The sequence below is a fragment of the Suncus etruscus genome, chromosome 13 (assembly GCF_024139225.1).
Source record: "Suncus etruscus isolate mSunEtr1 chromosome 13, mSunEtr1.pri.cur, whole genome shotgun sequence".
Classification (NCBI taxonomy): domain Eukaryota; kingdom Metazoa; phylum Chordata; class Mammalia; order Eulipotyphla; family Soricidae; genus Suncus; species Suncus etruscus.
Window position 1 is genome coordinate 82,138,283 of NC_064860.1, and position 15,437 is coordinate 82,153,719.

Consider the following 15,437-nt stretch of genomic DNA (forward strand, 5'->3'; position numbering starts at 1 on the left):
CAAAGAGAATTATTTCTAGGGAAAAAAGCACAGTTTTTACAAAACTTAATGGCTTTCATTATATGCTGACAATACTTAGTGACTAATTGAAAGGCTATTTCTGTAGTCAAATGCTTTCTCTGAATATTTCCAGCATAACTAAAACTGATTCTTTGTATAAAAGTCAACAGTACAGTTCTCTTTTTTCTTCTGTGAAAACAAATTGGTTAACAATGAGTGTGCAAAAAGTTGCATTCTAAATACAATACTAAACATTTTTTGCATAGTGCCCTTCCAGGTCAGTCTTCTCTGACAAATAATTTTTTTATAATTTATAAAAAGTGTCCAAAAACAAAATATTTCAACTAATTTAAAGCTATTAATAATCCAAATAATTCTGAAGATGTTAGTTTTATACAAGACTTGATATATATTTGGTGCAAATTTTAGTTAAAATCATTAAAAAAGAAACAAAGGGAGAAAAGAAGTCAATTCATCAACCCTATATGCAAGGAGAACTATAAAGAATTTTCAGAAGTCTTGGGTGTATTTACCTTTGCTAATAGTGGTTTGTTTTGGCATCCTCCTAGAGTTGAAAGAAATTCTAATGAATAAAGAATGTTACGGTATAGTAGGAGGATAGCTAGTGGAAGGCTAATAATAGAAAGTGACTTAGCCATAGTATTTATTATAAGATAGACCCCATGAAAACAACACAGAATAGTTAAGCTAAAAACTTTAATTTTATAGTCATATGCCAGACTTCCCCTTCCCAAGAAAGAAAACAAATATTTAAATTTAACTTTTAGTTTTAGTAAATCAGTCAATAAATGTATCACAATGTGAAACAATAAATTTAGCATTTGTTCATGGCTAATCTCCCTTTAAATATTTGAGGAAAGTTACTTATAACTTTAAAATCATTGCAAATACAAAAGGCAAAATTCAAATAATATTAGTGTTCTAAGTTCACAAACCTTTAGACTTTACTTCAGTCATTACAAAAAAGATTCCATCAGCATCTTTTTGCTTTTCTTCAGTGTGCAAAACCTGCTTTGCCAAATTATTATTTATCGTCTCGTTAGGCTGTGGACTCCTACAAAAAATAAATCACACTCAATTTTCCTGAATCAAAAGGGATTTAAAAGCCACGTAAGAACACTCATCTATGGGTTTTAAGAAAAATGAAAGACATTCTTGCAATAATAATTTTCAGACACAAAAGAGAGAAGGGCTGGAAGTTACAGCTCACCTCATGAAGCTCACCACAAACAGGGATGAATTTAGTTAGAGAAATAACTACATTTTGAACTATCCTAATAATGAGAATGTATGAGGGAAATAGAAAGCCTGTCTAGAGTACTGGCGGGGGCTGGGTGGGGAGGAGGGAGATTTGGAACATTGGTGATGGGAATGTTGCACTGGTGATGGGTGGTGTTCTTTACATGACTGAAACCCAAACACAATCATGTATGTAATCAAGGTGTTTAAATAAAATATAAAAAAAAAGAAATCAACATAAAAATACGTAAGATAGGGGCTGGAGAGATAGCATGGAGGTAAAGCATTTGCCTTTCATGCAGGAGGTCATCGGTTCGAATCCCGGTGTCCCATATGGTCCCCCGTGCCTGCCAGGAGCAATTTCTGAGCCTAGAGCCAGGAATAACCCCTGAGCACTGCCGGGTGTGACCCAAAAACCAAAAAATAAAAAATAAAAAAAAAAATACGTAAGATATAGTTACACTCCTACATAACCGAGTTAGTTTAAATTCTGAACACCAAAAATACTGAACTGAGATACTAAAATTTGAAAATTAATTTTATCGGGCCCGGAGAGATAGCACAGCGGCGTTTGCCTTGCAAGCAGCCGATCCAGGACCTAAGGTGGTTGGTTCGAATCCCGGTATCAATATGGTCCCCTGTGCCTGCCAGGAGCTATTTATGAGCAGACAGCCAGGAGTAACCCCTGAGCAATGTTGGGTGTGACCCAAAAACCAAAAAAAAAAAAAAAAGTACCACAATAAATGACCTCATTTTGTAATTCATGCAAGGGACTAGTAAAAAAAGATCTATGGTCAAATTTACCAAGGGAAAACAACCTATCTGAACGGACAATACTAAAAACTAAGGAGATAATAGAAAAGATCAACAAAGCTATGAGTTTGGTGCTTTGTCCATAAGAACATGTCTCACTGGGACCAGAGAGATAGCATGGAGGTAAGGCATTTGCCTTGCATGCAGAGGGACAGTGGTTCGAATCCTGACATCCCATATGGTCCCCTGAGCCTGCCAGGAGTGATTTCTTCCATGAGCGCTGCTGGGTGTGACCCAAAAAAACAAAACAAAACAAAACAAACAAACAAAAAAAAAGAGCATGCCTCACATTTGGAATCTGGAAAGACTATGTAAGTGAATACAAAAAGGGAAAAGGGGTCATAAACAATGATGTACATAAATCCTTCTAAATGAATGTTTTAAGTCATGGAGGTAGATACCCAGAAGTACAATTACTAGATCATATGGCAACTCAATTCTAAGTTTACTAGGGACGTTCCATACCATTTCCCTCAGAGGTTGAATCAGACAAAATCCCCACCAGTGGATCTGAGTTCCTCTTTAACCATATCTCGATATTGGAGTAACCAGTTTTTAATTTCTTCAGGATAATTCTTCTTTCTTTGTGCTTGCCCCTCAGGGGTGGAAGTACCTCTGGAATGGCCCCCTATGCCTACCTGTTCTCCACCCATGGAGGTGGTCCTACTCTTCCCAATAAAGACCTCAGGTCAGAAAGACTACATTTGGTTTCATTCCCACAGCTAGCCTGTCTGCCTGCTGGTACCTTTTGCCTGTTTGCAGATAGCTTGGGGTGGAAGTTCCTGAACCTGATTTATCTCCCTAACTTTATGTGGATTATTTCTGCAAAGGTGAGCATTGCTTTCAGACCCACGTTCCCCAATCCATTGGGTTTGGAGCATGAAACTTCTATTACACTTAACCAGCAAAAATTGTTGCTATTATTTTTGATATGTGTCATTCTTATTGGTGTGAGATATGTCATTTGGAGTTTTGTTTGTTTAGTCTTTGAGCCACACCTGGTGACACTCAGGGGTTACTCCTGGCTATGTGCTCAGAAATCACTCCTGGCTTGGGGAACCAAATGGGATCGAACTGCGGTCCATCCTAGGTTAGTGCATGCAAGGCAAACGCCCTATCACTTTGCCACTGCTCCAGCCCCTGATATATTGTTGTTGCTTTGATTTGGATTTCCCTAAAAAGTGATTGAGAGCTTTTTCATGTGCCTAGTGACAATTGCCTGTCTTCCTCTGAGAAGTGTCTGTTCATCTCCTCTCTCCAGGGTTTTTGAACTGTTTTATTTGATCTTTGTGAGTACTTTGTAAATCCTCAATATCAAATCTTTATCAGATGTATTAAATGCAAGTACTTTTCCCATTCAGTTAGCTGCCTTTTGGTTTTAACTCATGCTTCTTTTATCATGGAGAAATTCTTAAATTTGATGTACTCCCATTTGCTTATTTTTTATTTTATTGCCTTTGCCATATCATGAATTTTGAAGCGTTCAGCCTCATGTTTTCCTCAATGTATTTTATAGTTTCTGATCAGATCTCAAGGTCTTTGGTGCACTTTGAATTGAATTTTTTACAAAGTATAAAAACGGATTAAAGTATAAAAACTAACTAAATTTAGATGGGAGGGAGTAATAAAAACATTCTCAGTCAAACAAGACATTTGTGATAACCAAATCAACCCTGAATGATCTATAGTAAGGCCAATTACATAAACCAAATAGCGAATCATAAAAGCAACAACCCTACAGAGTAAAATGGCAACACAGCCCTTTTTATCAAGAATATGCCTGAGGTTCTGGAGTGATAGCACCACAGGTAGGATGTTTGCCTGGCATACAGCAGACCTTGGTTCGATTCCCAGCATCCCATTTGGTCCCCTGAGCCTGCCAGGAGCTAGGAGAGGCCCCTGACCACCACTGAGTGTGGCCCCAAAACAAACTATTGGGCCCAGCCCCGTGCACTTAAGGGTGTGGGTGGGTGGGGAAGGATCACAAGCAAGATCCTGAGGCAAAGCTTGAGCACCCACCCCACAGCACCTCCTTCGACTGAGTTGGCCTGGCTCAGCCATGATCAAGGCCATTCTCATCTTCAACAACCAGGGAAGCCCAGGCTCTCTTAAGTTCTACCAACCCAAAGATACACAACTGCATTCAGCAGGGGGGCATTTAAGAGAGATAAAAACGTTTGTAATTTCCTTGAAGGAGGATCATTAATTGGAGGATCTGACAAGCTAATTTATAGACCATATGCCAGATTATATTTTGTCTTCTGCGTGAATTCTTCAGAAAGTGAACTTGGCATTTTAGACTTAATTCAAGTATTTGTGGAAACACAAGATAGTTATTTTTGAAATGTTTGTGAATTGGATTTCGTTTTCCATGTAGACGAGGTTCACAATATCCTTGCAGAAATGGTGATGGGGGGAAATGGTTTAGAAGGCCAATATGAATGAAATTGTCACATAAACTGATGCACAAAATAAACTGGAGAAATCTCTGAGGCTGGCTTATTAGCAAGAGCTCCAGTCTGAACTGTGTCAACTATAAAGAATATAGATCTTTCTTTTTTTTTTTTTTTTTTTTTTTTTGGTTTTTGGGTCACACCTGGCGGTGCTCAGGGGTTACTCCTGGCTGTCTGCTCAGAAATAGCTCCTGGCAGGCACGGGGGACCATATGGGACACCAGGATTCGAACCAACCACCTTTGGTCCTGGATCGGCTGCTTGCAAGGCAAACGCCGCTGTGCTATCTCTCCAGGCCCAAATAAGTAAACTTTTAAAGAACAAACTAAATAGATAATTAAATCTGAATCTATTTTCTGTAAATACAAAGAATATGACCAGTACCTTTCCAAGTCTTAATAGTTAGCCAGTTCTACTGTTGGTTCCAATAGTCTTTCCAAAACATTAAGAAAGATGAGTTACCGTATATACTCGAGTATAAACTGACCCTTAATTTTACCGTAAAAACTGGGTAAACTTAGTAATTCAATTATAAGTCAGGTGGAAAAATGCAGCAGCCTCTGATCAATTTCAAAAAATAAAAATATATACCCAAAACAATTACAATAATTAAGGAATCAGTAGGTCAAATGTTTTTCAATATTTATTGCTAAAGAAAAACTGTAAACTACCAACAATAACTTTAAAACTTTAAATAAAGTTCAGAAAACCATAGCTTAACAGGTAATCAAGCTAAGTCACAAAGGTTAAAATCCTTCAAAACTGGATTCCTCCTCCTCATCATCTGTATGTCCACACAGAGCTTCAGCTGTATCTGCTGTGAGGGTATCAGCATAGATGATTGTCATCATCCCTGAGTTCGCAGATACCATCCTCACTGCTGTCAGTCTCATACAAAGCACAGAATATTGTGGGTTAAATAACTCAGTGGCATCCAGTTCAGTTCAGCCGTGACTTGTGGACTGAGTTGAAGTACACCCCCTCCAGCAGACGGCAGAAGACGACTGGAGATTACATGCATTTGATTCAGTGCACGCACCGAATCAAATAACCTGTATGACCTGAGTATAAACCGAGTTCAGGTTTTTCGGCACAAATTTTGTGCTGAAAACCTCAGCTTAGTGGCCGGGAAGGTGGCGCTAAAGGTAAGGTGTCTGCCTTGCAAGCACTAGCGTAGGACGATTCGATCCCCCGGTGTCCCATATGGTCCCCCCAAGCCAGGGGCGATTTCTGAGCGCATAGCCAGGAGTAATCCCTGAGCGTCAAATGGGTGTGGCCCAAAAACCAAAAAAAAAAAGAAAGAAAGAAAGAAAACCTCAGCTTATATTCAAGTATATACAGTATATTGGCTCACAAACAGCAATGACATATCTGGAGTATGGGGAGGGGAGCAGAGAACAGAAATCTCACAGAAACAAGTATAGTTTTTTTAAGTAATGTCACTACTAAACATACCTCTTAGATAAAAAGGAATTCTGGTGAGGATTTTGATTTTGACAAGAGTCTAGGCCATCATCAGATGATAAAGAAAGCTGCTCTGAATTCATGTTGTCTGTATCATCCAAACTGGCCTCAGTTACAGATGAGGTCTTTATGTATTTTCTTCCTAACTCTGTTCCCAGGACATTTGTCAATATAACTCTGGGTATCCTGTAACAAGATAACATACATACATACATAATAACAATAACATGTAATGACATGTACTCTTCTGAAATTGCAGTAAAAAAATGCTGTAGGAAGTACAATTTTCAAACATTTTCATCTTAGCACAGGCAATTAAAACTATAACTACCCTAAAAAACAAGCAATAAATCCTCAAATTTTTTTAATAAAGACACTATTTTTGTTTCTAGAATTATTTGGGTTTTTTGGGGGGGTGTTTTTTGGTTTTTGGTGGGGGGCCACACCCGGCGGTGCTCAGGGGTTACTCCTGGCTGTCTGCTCAGAAATAGCTCCTGGCAGGCACGGGGGACCATATGGGACACCGGGATTTGAACCAACCACCTTTGGTCCTGGATCGGCTGCTTGCAAGGCAAACACCGCTGTGCTATCTCTCCGGGCCCCTTCTAGAATTATTTGTATCTTATCAATTGACATCAAGTTAGCATCCTGCTGCAAGGATTTTATCTATAGCAATTGACACTACTGGATTTTAACTGTATTAATAGGACCACTTAAAGTTTTTATTATTTTTGACTTTTATTTGTTCAGTAATGATTAAAAACATAGGTTACTATGCAAAATAATTCAAGAAAAATATTATTCTCTTTCAACATAAAGGTCATGATAAATAACTACATACTTGCAATTACCAAATGAAAATGCTAAGTTCAACATGAAAAACATAACTTAGATAACAAGATAATGACAAATTCATATATGTTGATGGTTTATATAAGAGCATAATAATATCACAGAAAAGCTCAATAAATTAAATATTTAAAAATTAAAGTACTATAACATACTGTAACACCTGCTTTGTATATGCGATGCCCAGGTTCAATTTTTCCCAACACAGAATCATTATTAGAACACTGCTCAGAGAAATTCAAAAAGACTACCAAGAATGGCTCCAAAAGAAAAAAACTAGTCTGGTAATATTCTCAATAAGAAACACTTTACTGGGGCCGGGCAGTGGCGCAAGAGGTAAGGTGCCTGCCTTGCCTGCGCTAGCCTTGGACGGACCGCGGTTCGATCCCCCGGCGTCCCATATGGTCCCCCAAGCCAGGAGCAACTTCTGAGCGCATAGCCAGGAGTAACCCCTGAGCGTTACCAGGTGTGGCCCAAAAAAAAAAAAAAAAAGAAAGAAACACTTTACTATTATGCACAGCTCATGTAATTTTGTCACATTACAATGATGTATTCAAGACTAATACTGAGCCCACTACAAATTACTGATTTTTCTTTCTGTTCTTATTACTATATTTCAAAAGATTTCCTATCTTCTCTTTATCCAATGCCCACCTTAACTGTTTTCAATATGTCACTAGCAGCATGTTACTGGCTCTTCATGAGAGACCACAGATTAACACTTTTGAAGGGACAGAGTTATGGCCTAGAAGATAATCCAAGTGGCACAGTGCCTAGTATGTGCAAGGCCCTGACTCTCCCTGCTGGTCCTACACACCCCTACCAGAATTGGACACAAGTTTAAACAAAGCTAGATGTGGCTCCTATAACAAAAGGTATTTTAGGGGCCAGAGAGATAGCACAGCAGTAGGGCGTTTGCCTTGCACTCAGCCGACCCAGGACAGGCGGTGATTCGAATCCAGGCATCCCATATGATCCCCTGAGCCTGCCGGGGCAATTACTGAGCCAGAGCCAGGAGGAACCCCAGAGTGCCAGCAGGTATGACCCAAAAAACAAAAAACAAAAAACAAAAAAAAAAAGGTATCTTAATGTTAAACTACTTTTGTTTATACAAACTGTGGGCTTCACTGTATTTTTATTATACTTTCTGTAGCACTTAGAGATATTCTTTATTTTTACTACATAGAAAACTATACCACACAGCATAGATAATTTCAAACCTTTTGGGAAATTCTAAGTATCAATCTTCTGCTTACTTTTTAGGAAATTGGGAATGCCATGGATTGAATTCAGGGACTCATTTATATGAAGCATTTGCACTACTACTGAGCTACATCAAGTTTCTTTAAACCTAGTGAGCTACATCAAGTTTCTTTAAATCTTTTTGTTTTATTTTGTTTTGGGCCACATTGGGTGACTCTCAGGGGTTACTCCTGGCTATGCGCTCAGAAATCACTCCTGGTTTGGGGGAACATATGGGATGCCGGGGAATAAAACTGCAGTCATCCTAGGTTAGTGGTGCAAGGCAAATGCCCTACACCCTGCACCACCACTCCTGCCCCTCTTTAAACATTTTAAACATGAAGAATTTAGGCATCCAAAAAAGAAATTCCTAGTCGAAGAGCCTGGGCCTATCATCGTTACTTTTATTAATCCGCCATATTGTATCTTCAACAGTCACTTGCCCAATTATGCAAATAACTCAGCTTTTATTTTAGTGATGCCAGAACTCAAACTTTATTCAGAAGAAAAAGATTTATATTGGGACCAACGAGAGTGCACAGCAGTAGGACAATTACCTTGCATGCAACAGACCTGGGAGGAACCTGGTTCTATTCCCAGCATCCCATATGGTCCCCCATCCTGTCAGGGGCTTAGTACAGAGCCAGAAGTAAACCCTGAGTGCCACTAGGTGTGGCCCAGAAACTAATTAATCAATCAATCAATTAAGTTTTTAAAAAAAGAAAAAAATTATATTGGTATAAAATTTTTTCCTTAAAGTTAACTGTTAAGAAAACTAAAATACCCAGGGCCGAAGCAATAGCACAGTAAGGGCGTTTGCCTTGCAAGCATCCAATCCAAGACAGACCTGGTTCAATCCCTGGTGTCCCATCTGGTCCCCCTTGCCAGGAGCAATTTCTGAGCACACAGCTAAGAGTAATTCCTGAACAACAACACCCAAAAACCAAAAAAAAAAGAAAAGAAAACTAAAATACTCAATCAGTTCCATAAAAGGCATTTTATCTTATATCTAATCTTAGAGGGAAAGCTTTGAGTTCTTCACATTATTTCCCACTCTCACCACTTACATTATTATTGGAAGTATTTGCCATAGCAATTAGGCAAGAAAGAGATAGTAAGAGCATTCAGATAGGAAAAGAAGTCAAGCTCATTATTTGTGGGTAATATGATACATAGAGAACCCTAAAGACCCTACAAAATGAAATAGACATATATAGTAAAATGGCAGGCTACAAAAATCAACATGCAAAAGTCATTGACTTTTTTATATGCAAATAATAAAATATAAAAGAGAAAAAAAACAACCTATTCACAATGGTGCCTCAAAAAGTACCTAGGAACTAACAAAACAAAAAATTTTCAAACACTAGTTTGACACTCTAAGGAAATATTCAAGAAAAAATATAGACTAGAAGCCTAATCATATTAATATCACAGCAAAAAGGGAAAAACTTAGAGTATACTAAAACAGTGGCAATAAACATGATCATGTTAATAGTTTTGCTTTTATTTTCAGTGCCAGAAACTGAATCCGTGATCTGCACATTCTGGGGTTGCACACATGCAACATGCATGCCAAGTTTTCTAACACTGAGTCGCATCCCTGCTGACTTACAGACCAATTTAAGATGTGGGACAGATTATACAGAGGATGGATGGATGGATGGATGGATGGATGGATGGATGGATGGATGGATGGATGGATGGATGGATGGATGGATGGATGGACGGACGGACGGACAGGTGGACGGACGGACAGACAGATGGATGGATGGATGGATGGATGGATGGATGGATGGATGGATGGATGGATGGACGGATGGATGGATGGGATCTAACCATTATAAATGACTGGTTATGAAGGGTAAGTACACAGAAGGAATCAACACAGTTCTCAACTCCCAGTCTGAGTGTATAGGACAGGGGTCGGCAACTCACGGCTCCATAGCCACATGCAGCTCTTTTGAAGCTTTGTCAAAGCTCCAACAGCAGGAAAGAAAGCGGGGGCGGGGGGGCTGTATCACTTAAATATTTTAATTGGCTATTAATTTGCACAAATATATTTTACATTATTAAGTGAATAAGTTCTTTTTTTCTTCAGATTGACAGCTAACTGCACAATCCTGTATATAGCATTAAGATAAGAAACGATATATGCAGTGTTATATTTGTTTTAAATGTCTGGATGGTTTTGTAGCTCCCAGGCTTTTTTTTTTTTCCTTCAGAAATGAGTCTAAGTGGCTCTTTGTGTCTTAAATGTTGCAAACCCGGGCCGGAGAGATAGCACAGCGGTGTTTGCCTTGCAAACAGCCGATCCAGGACTAAAGGTGGTTGGTTCGAATCCCGGTGTCCCATATGGTCCCCCGTGCCTGCCAGGAGCTATTTCTGAGCAGACAGCCAGGAGTCACCCCTGAGCACCGCCGGGTGTGACCCAAAAACCAAAAAAAAAAAAAGAAACCTTAACTAAGAAAATCAAGTATATACAAAATCATGTGTGTGGGACCGGAGAGATAGCATGGAGGTAAGGCGTTTGCCTTGCATGCAGAAGGACTGTGGTTCAAATCCCACCATCCGATATGGTCCGCTTAGCCTGCCAGGAGCGATTTCTGAGCGTAGAGCCAGGAGTTAACAACCCCTGAGTGCTGTCAGGTGTGACCCAAAAAAAAAAAAAAAATGTTGCAAACCCATGGTATAGGAGAATCACATACTCAGGAGGTGTCAAGGAAAGAGTAACAAATCTGGCAAGAATAGTGAATTATGGGTCCAGAGAGATAGCACAGTGGTGTTTGCCTTGCAAGCAGTCAATCCAGGACCTAAGGTGGTTGGTTCAAATCCCGGTGTCCCATATGGTCCCCCGTGCCTGCCAGGAGCTATTTCTGAGCAGACAGCCAGGAGTAACCCCTGAGCATCACCGGGTGTGGCCCAAAAACCAAAAAAAAAAAAAAAAAAAAAAAAAAATAGTGAATTATAATAACAAATGTAATAACAAATGATGAAGATGACACATTCACTTTGAAACAAGTTTAGGATCTCTAGAGTGGTGGTAAAAAAAAGTCTGGACCTAGTGGTAATCTTTACCCAAGGAAATAAAAATATATATGCACACAATGTGGGGCCAGAGAGATAGTACAATGGGTAGGGCGTTTGCCTTGCACACAGTAGACAAAATTCGATCCCAGCATCCCATGTGGTCCCTAAGCCTGCCAGAAGTGATTTCTGAGCGAAGAGCAAGAAGTAACCGATTGCCACCAGGTATAGCCCCAAAACAAAACAACAACAACAACAAAACAACACACACACACACTCAATGAGAGCCGAATCATTAGAGTCACAGGGACCATTAAACTGGCTAATAAGTTTATGATTTGCATGCAAGAAGTCTGGATTCAATCCTCAACATTGCATGATCACCTGAGCACTCAGCACAGAGTCAGGAGTAGTCCCCAGCCTACCGTTGTTTGTGGCTTCCAAAAACAAAAGAGCAAAACAGAGGCTGGATAGTACAAGATTAAGGCCATCAAGATTTCAGGCCATTCTCACTAGCAGTTATCCTGGGGGAGGGAAGAGGGAAACAGTAAATGGAAAAAATCCCTCCAAATAAATGAACTTTGGAGTATTGTCAAAAGAGGACAGAGTGAAGAGAAATCTCAGAGCACAGTTGTGTTTAGGCCCCCTAAAAAGAAAACAAAACCCAACAACAACAAATAACTTACAGAGATTCTTTACTCTAAATTATCTATAAACTTAATGGACATATATCTAACTACTAACAATTCCTATTGAAAAAAATTATTCTGGGGCCAGAGAGATAGCACAAGAATAGGGCATTTGCCTTGTAAGCAGCTGATCCAGGAAGAATAGTGGTTTGAATCCCAGCATCCCATACGGTCCCCCGTGCCTGACAGGAGTGATTTCTGAGCACAGAGCCAAGAGTAACCTGTTTTTGGGTGTGACCCAAAAACAAACAAAGAAAAAAAACGGGCCCGGAGAGATAGCACAGCGGTGTTTGCCTTGCAAGCAGCCGATCCAGGACCTAAGGTGGTTGGTTCGAATACCAGTGTCCCATATGGTCCCCCGTGCCTGCCAGGAGCTATTACTGAGCAGACAGCCAAGAGTAACCCCTGAGCACCACCAGGTGTGGCCCAAAACAAAAACAAAAAATCTTTCCAATAAAACTGTATACTCTATTTGAAAAGGGACAATAAGGGCACTTTACCAGGTTGTCATCTGAGAAGAGTTTAAGCCTCCTCAAGAGTAATATGGATTAGAAAAGATATCCTGCCACTAGACTCAATATTTTACCTGTACTGAGAAGGAAAATGGATCCAAAAGAATGAGAACAGCTTCATAAATTACTGCAGCTGAATTGTCTCACCCTAAGACTTAAGATGTCTTGGAATTAAATTTACATCAGGTATGATCTAGTGCAAAGAGCCAAGAAGATTAATATAAGTGAGCCCCAGGAGATGGGGTTGTTTTGTTTTTTTTGTGGGTTTTTTGCTTTTTTCTGGGTCACATGGTGTGACATTCAGGAGTTACTCCTGGCTATGCACTCGGAAATCGCTCCTGGCTTGGGGACCATATGGGACGCCGGGGGATCGAACTGAGGTTCATCCTAGGTTAAGGTGTAAAAGGTAAATTCCCTACCGCTTGCGCCACCACTCTGGCCCCAAGCGCCAAGTTTTATCCCCATACTGCATGGTCCCACAGAATTTCCAGGAATGCCTCACACCCCCCCCAAAAAAAAAAAATAAATATCTAGTGAAAAAAAATCTCATTAGATACTGGAGAGGGAGGCTGCAGCTGGACCCAGAAGATCCCACATGCCAGGATTCCTGCTTGTCTCCTACGGGTATGGCTGGGAATCTGGGCAGACAGCTGGCCAATGGCCTCCTGGGCTGACCACTTAGTCCAGAAGACCAAGATCCCCCCATGACAGACTGGTCTTCAGGGCCAGGTCTGGCAACTGGGCTCTGGGGGGGGGAGGGAAATGCCTCCCATATTTATACTGGATCCCCTGCAGCAGTGTCTTTTCTTACTAATACTCGTTTTTATAACAAATATACTTTTTAAGCATTATCTAAATATGTTCTTTATTCTAGATGGTTCCTAGGAAAGGAAACCAAATGCCAAAGATTTAAATGATAACACTCAAATAGATCTTTAAAGTCAGTCTTTATGGACGTGACTTTCCGTACTGACTCCAAGCCAAAATCATAAACAATTCATATATATAGTATATAGCCCCTGTCATGTATTGCCTCTCCCCTACCCCTGTGTCTCTTCTTTTTTTTTTTTTTTTTTTTTTTTTTTGGTTTTTGGGCCACACCCGTCAGTGCTCAGGGGTTACTCCTGGCTGTCTGCTCAGAAATAGCTCCTGGCAGGCACGGGGGACCATATGGGACACCGGGATTCAAACCAACCACCTTTGGTCCTGGATCAGCTGCTTGCAAGGCAAATGCCGCTATGCTATCTCTCCAGGCCCCCTGTGTCTCTTCTATCCCCTCATCTCCCAATCCTGATTTGTTATCTTCCCTAATTTAACCCTCATTACCCTCAGTTCCTAACTCGGTAGGCACCTCCTGCCCAAACTGACCACCTTCCAGCTCCTCAGTGAAAGACACCCTCTGGGTCCCTGTTCTCATGCCTCAGCAAAAAACTACAACCAGCACGCCTGCTGCTGCTTGATGGCCCCTCTCACCCCCACCAAAACGTGGACTAGCATGATACAGGAATCAGCCTCAGCAAAACCCCCAGCTCAAAGACACTATATGGTCTCATAATGCAGCAAAGCATCTCTCAAACTCAATTCCAAGGCCTGTGAATCGAAAAATACCTTGGCTTTTATTCCCCACAAAAATATATCAAAAGACCTAATTGGGAGTCTTATATTGCCCATGGAAGCTCAATACCTGTATAATAATACATCTTAAGATGTGTATTCCTAAATATACAGGTAGCCTCCTCCACCACTTGTTTTATTCGAATACCTTTTCTTTTTAACTCAGTTTTATTTATTTGTTCTATTTTAATATATACATTTTTTCTCTATCCTTACCATTTTTGGTGCTGCTTGATACAAAAAGCCTTGACTGGGATAAAAGCTCAGAACAAAACCAGATGACAGAGACTGTGTGTGCAGCCTGTCATCCTTACCCAGAGTAGCACCAGCAACACAGTATGACACCATACGTTTTTATATGGGCACAGTAAAAAAAGGGAAACCATAGACACAGAAACAAGATCTTATCTTCTAGGGATAAGAACTCTCTTTTTATATCAGAAGGGTGCCTCCTATCCTGAACATATGTCATGTGGATACAACGCAGTCCCCAGGAGATTGGACAGTGTTAATCCAATCCCAAACCCCAGATCCCCGACGTAGAAATGATACAGCTCCATGCAACACCACCAGGAACTAAGCTCCTTTAGGAGATTTATAACACTGCTCTGGCACCAACTTGTGCCAGTGTTGATATGACAACGAGGAAAGGAAAACTTGACCTAAGACCAGGCTGTTCTATCACATCACCTAATACTAAATGGAAATCAAAGAGATATTGTCCTTTGAACTGTGAAAAATAAGAGCACCAACAACAGAAAACTGACTTTGACAACCGTGACTGAACAAAACCTACCTTGGGACTAATAAGGAAAACCCTAACCTAGGCTGTAGCCCAGGACACATAAACAAAAACAACAACAGATGTCTTATTGCAGAGGTCCAACTTGGACAACAGAGACTGAGCAGAACCTTTGGATACAAATATCCTAGGCTTCGGCTTAGGGACTGAATGAAAACAGAATGAATGAATGAATGAATGAATGAATGAATGAATGAAAACAGAAAACTGAACACAACACCAACGATGGATAGGAACCTCACAGTGGTCCTCAAACTATGGCCTGCGGGCCACATATTGTATTTGGATCTGTTTTGTTTCTTTATTGCAAAATAAGATATATGCAGTGTGCATAAGAATTCGTTCATGGGGGCCGGGCGGTGGCGCTAGAGGTAAGGTGTCTGCCTTGCTAGCGCTAGCCTAGGACGGACCGCGGTTCGATCCCCCGGTGTCCCATATGGTCCCCCAAGCCAGGAGCGACTTCTGAGCGCATAGCCAGAAGTAACCCCTGAGCGTCACTGGGTGTGGCCCAAAAACCAAAAAAAAAAAAAAAAAAAAAGAATTCGTTCATAAGTTTTGTTTTTACTATAGTCAGGCCCTCCAATGGTCTGAGGGACAGTGAACTGGCACCCTGTTTAAAAAGTTTGAGGACCCCTGATAGAGCCTAGAGACTCTATCCTAGACCCTGACCTATAACCTGCGCAAATACCAAGATCGTTAGCCACAGTGGCTT

At 40.5% G+C, this 15,437-nt stretch overlaps 1 protein-coding gene and 1 pseudogene across 1 annotated transcript in view; one reads left to right on the forward strand and one right to left on the reverse strand.

The window, feature by feature from the left end:
- SENP7 (SUMO specific peptidase 7) overlaps positions 1-15,437 on the reverse strand; it is a 115,447-nt gene that overhangs the window by 56,039 nt on the left and 43,971 nt on the right. Inside the window, exons 6-7 of the mRNA XM_049785597.1 lie at positions 5,982-6,176; positions 957-1,075 (exon numbers count right to left, since the gene is read on the reverse strand). Coding sequence (XP_049641554.1) covers positions 957-1,075; positions 5,982-6,176 — 314 coding nt within the window. The remainder of the gene's footprint in view (positions 1-956; positions 1,076-5,981; positions 6,177-15,437) is intronic.
- On the forward strand, positions 4,133-4,579 carry LOC126025957 (AP-3 complex subunit sigma-1-like; annotated as a pseudogene).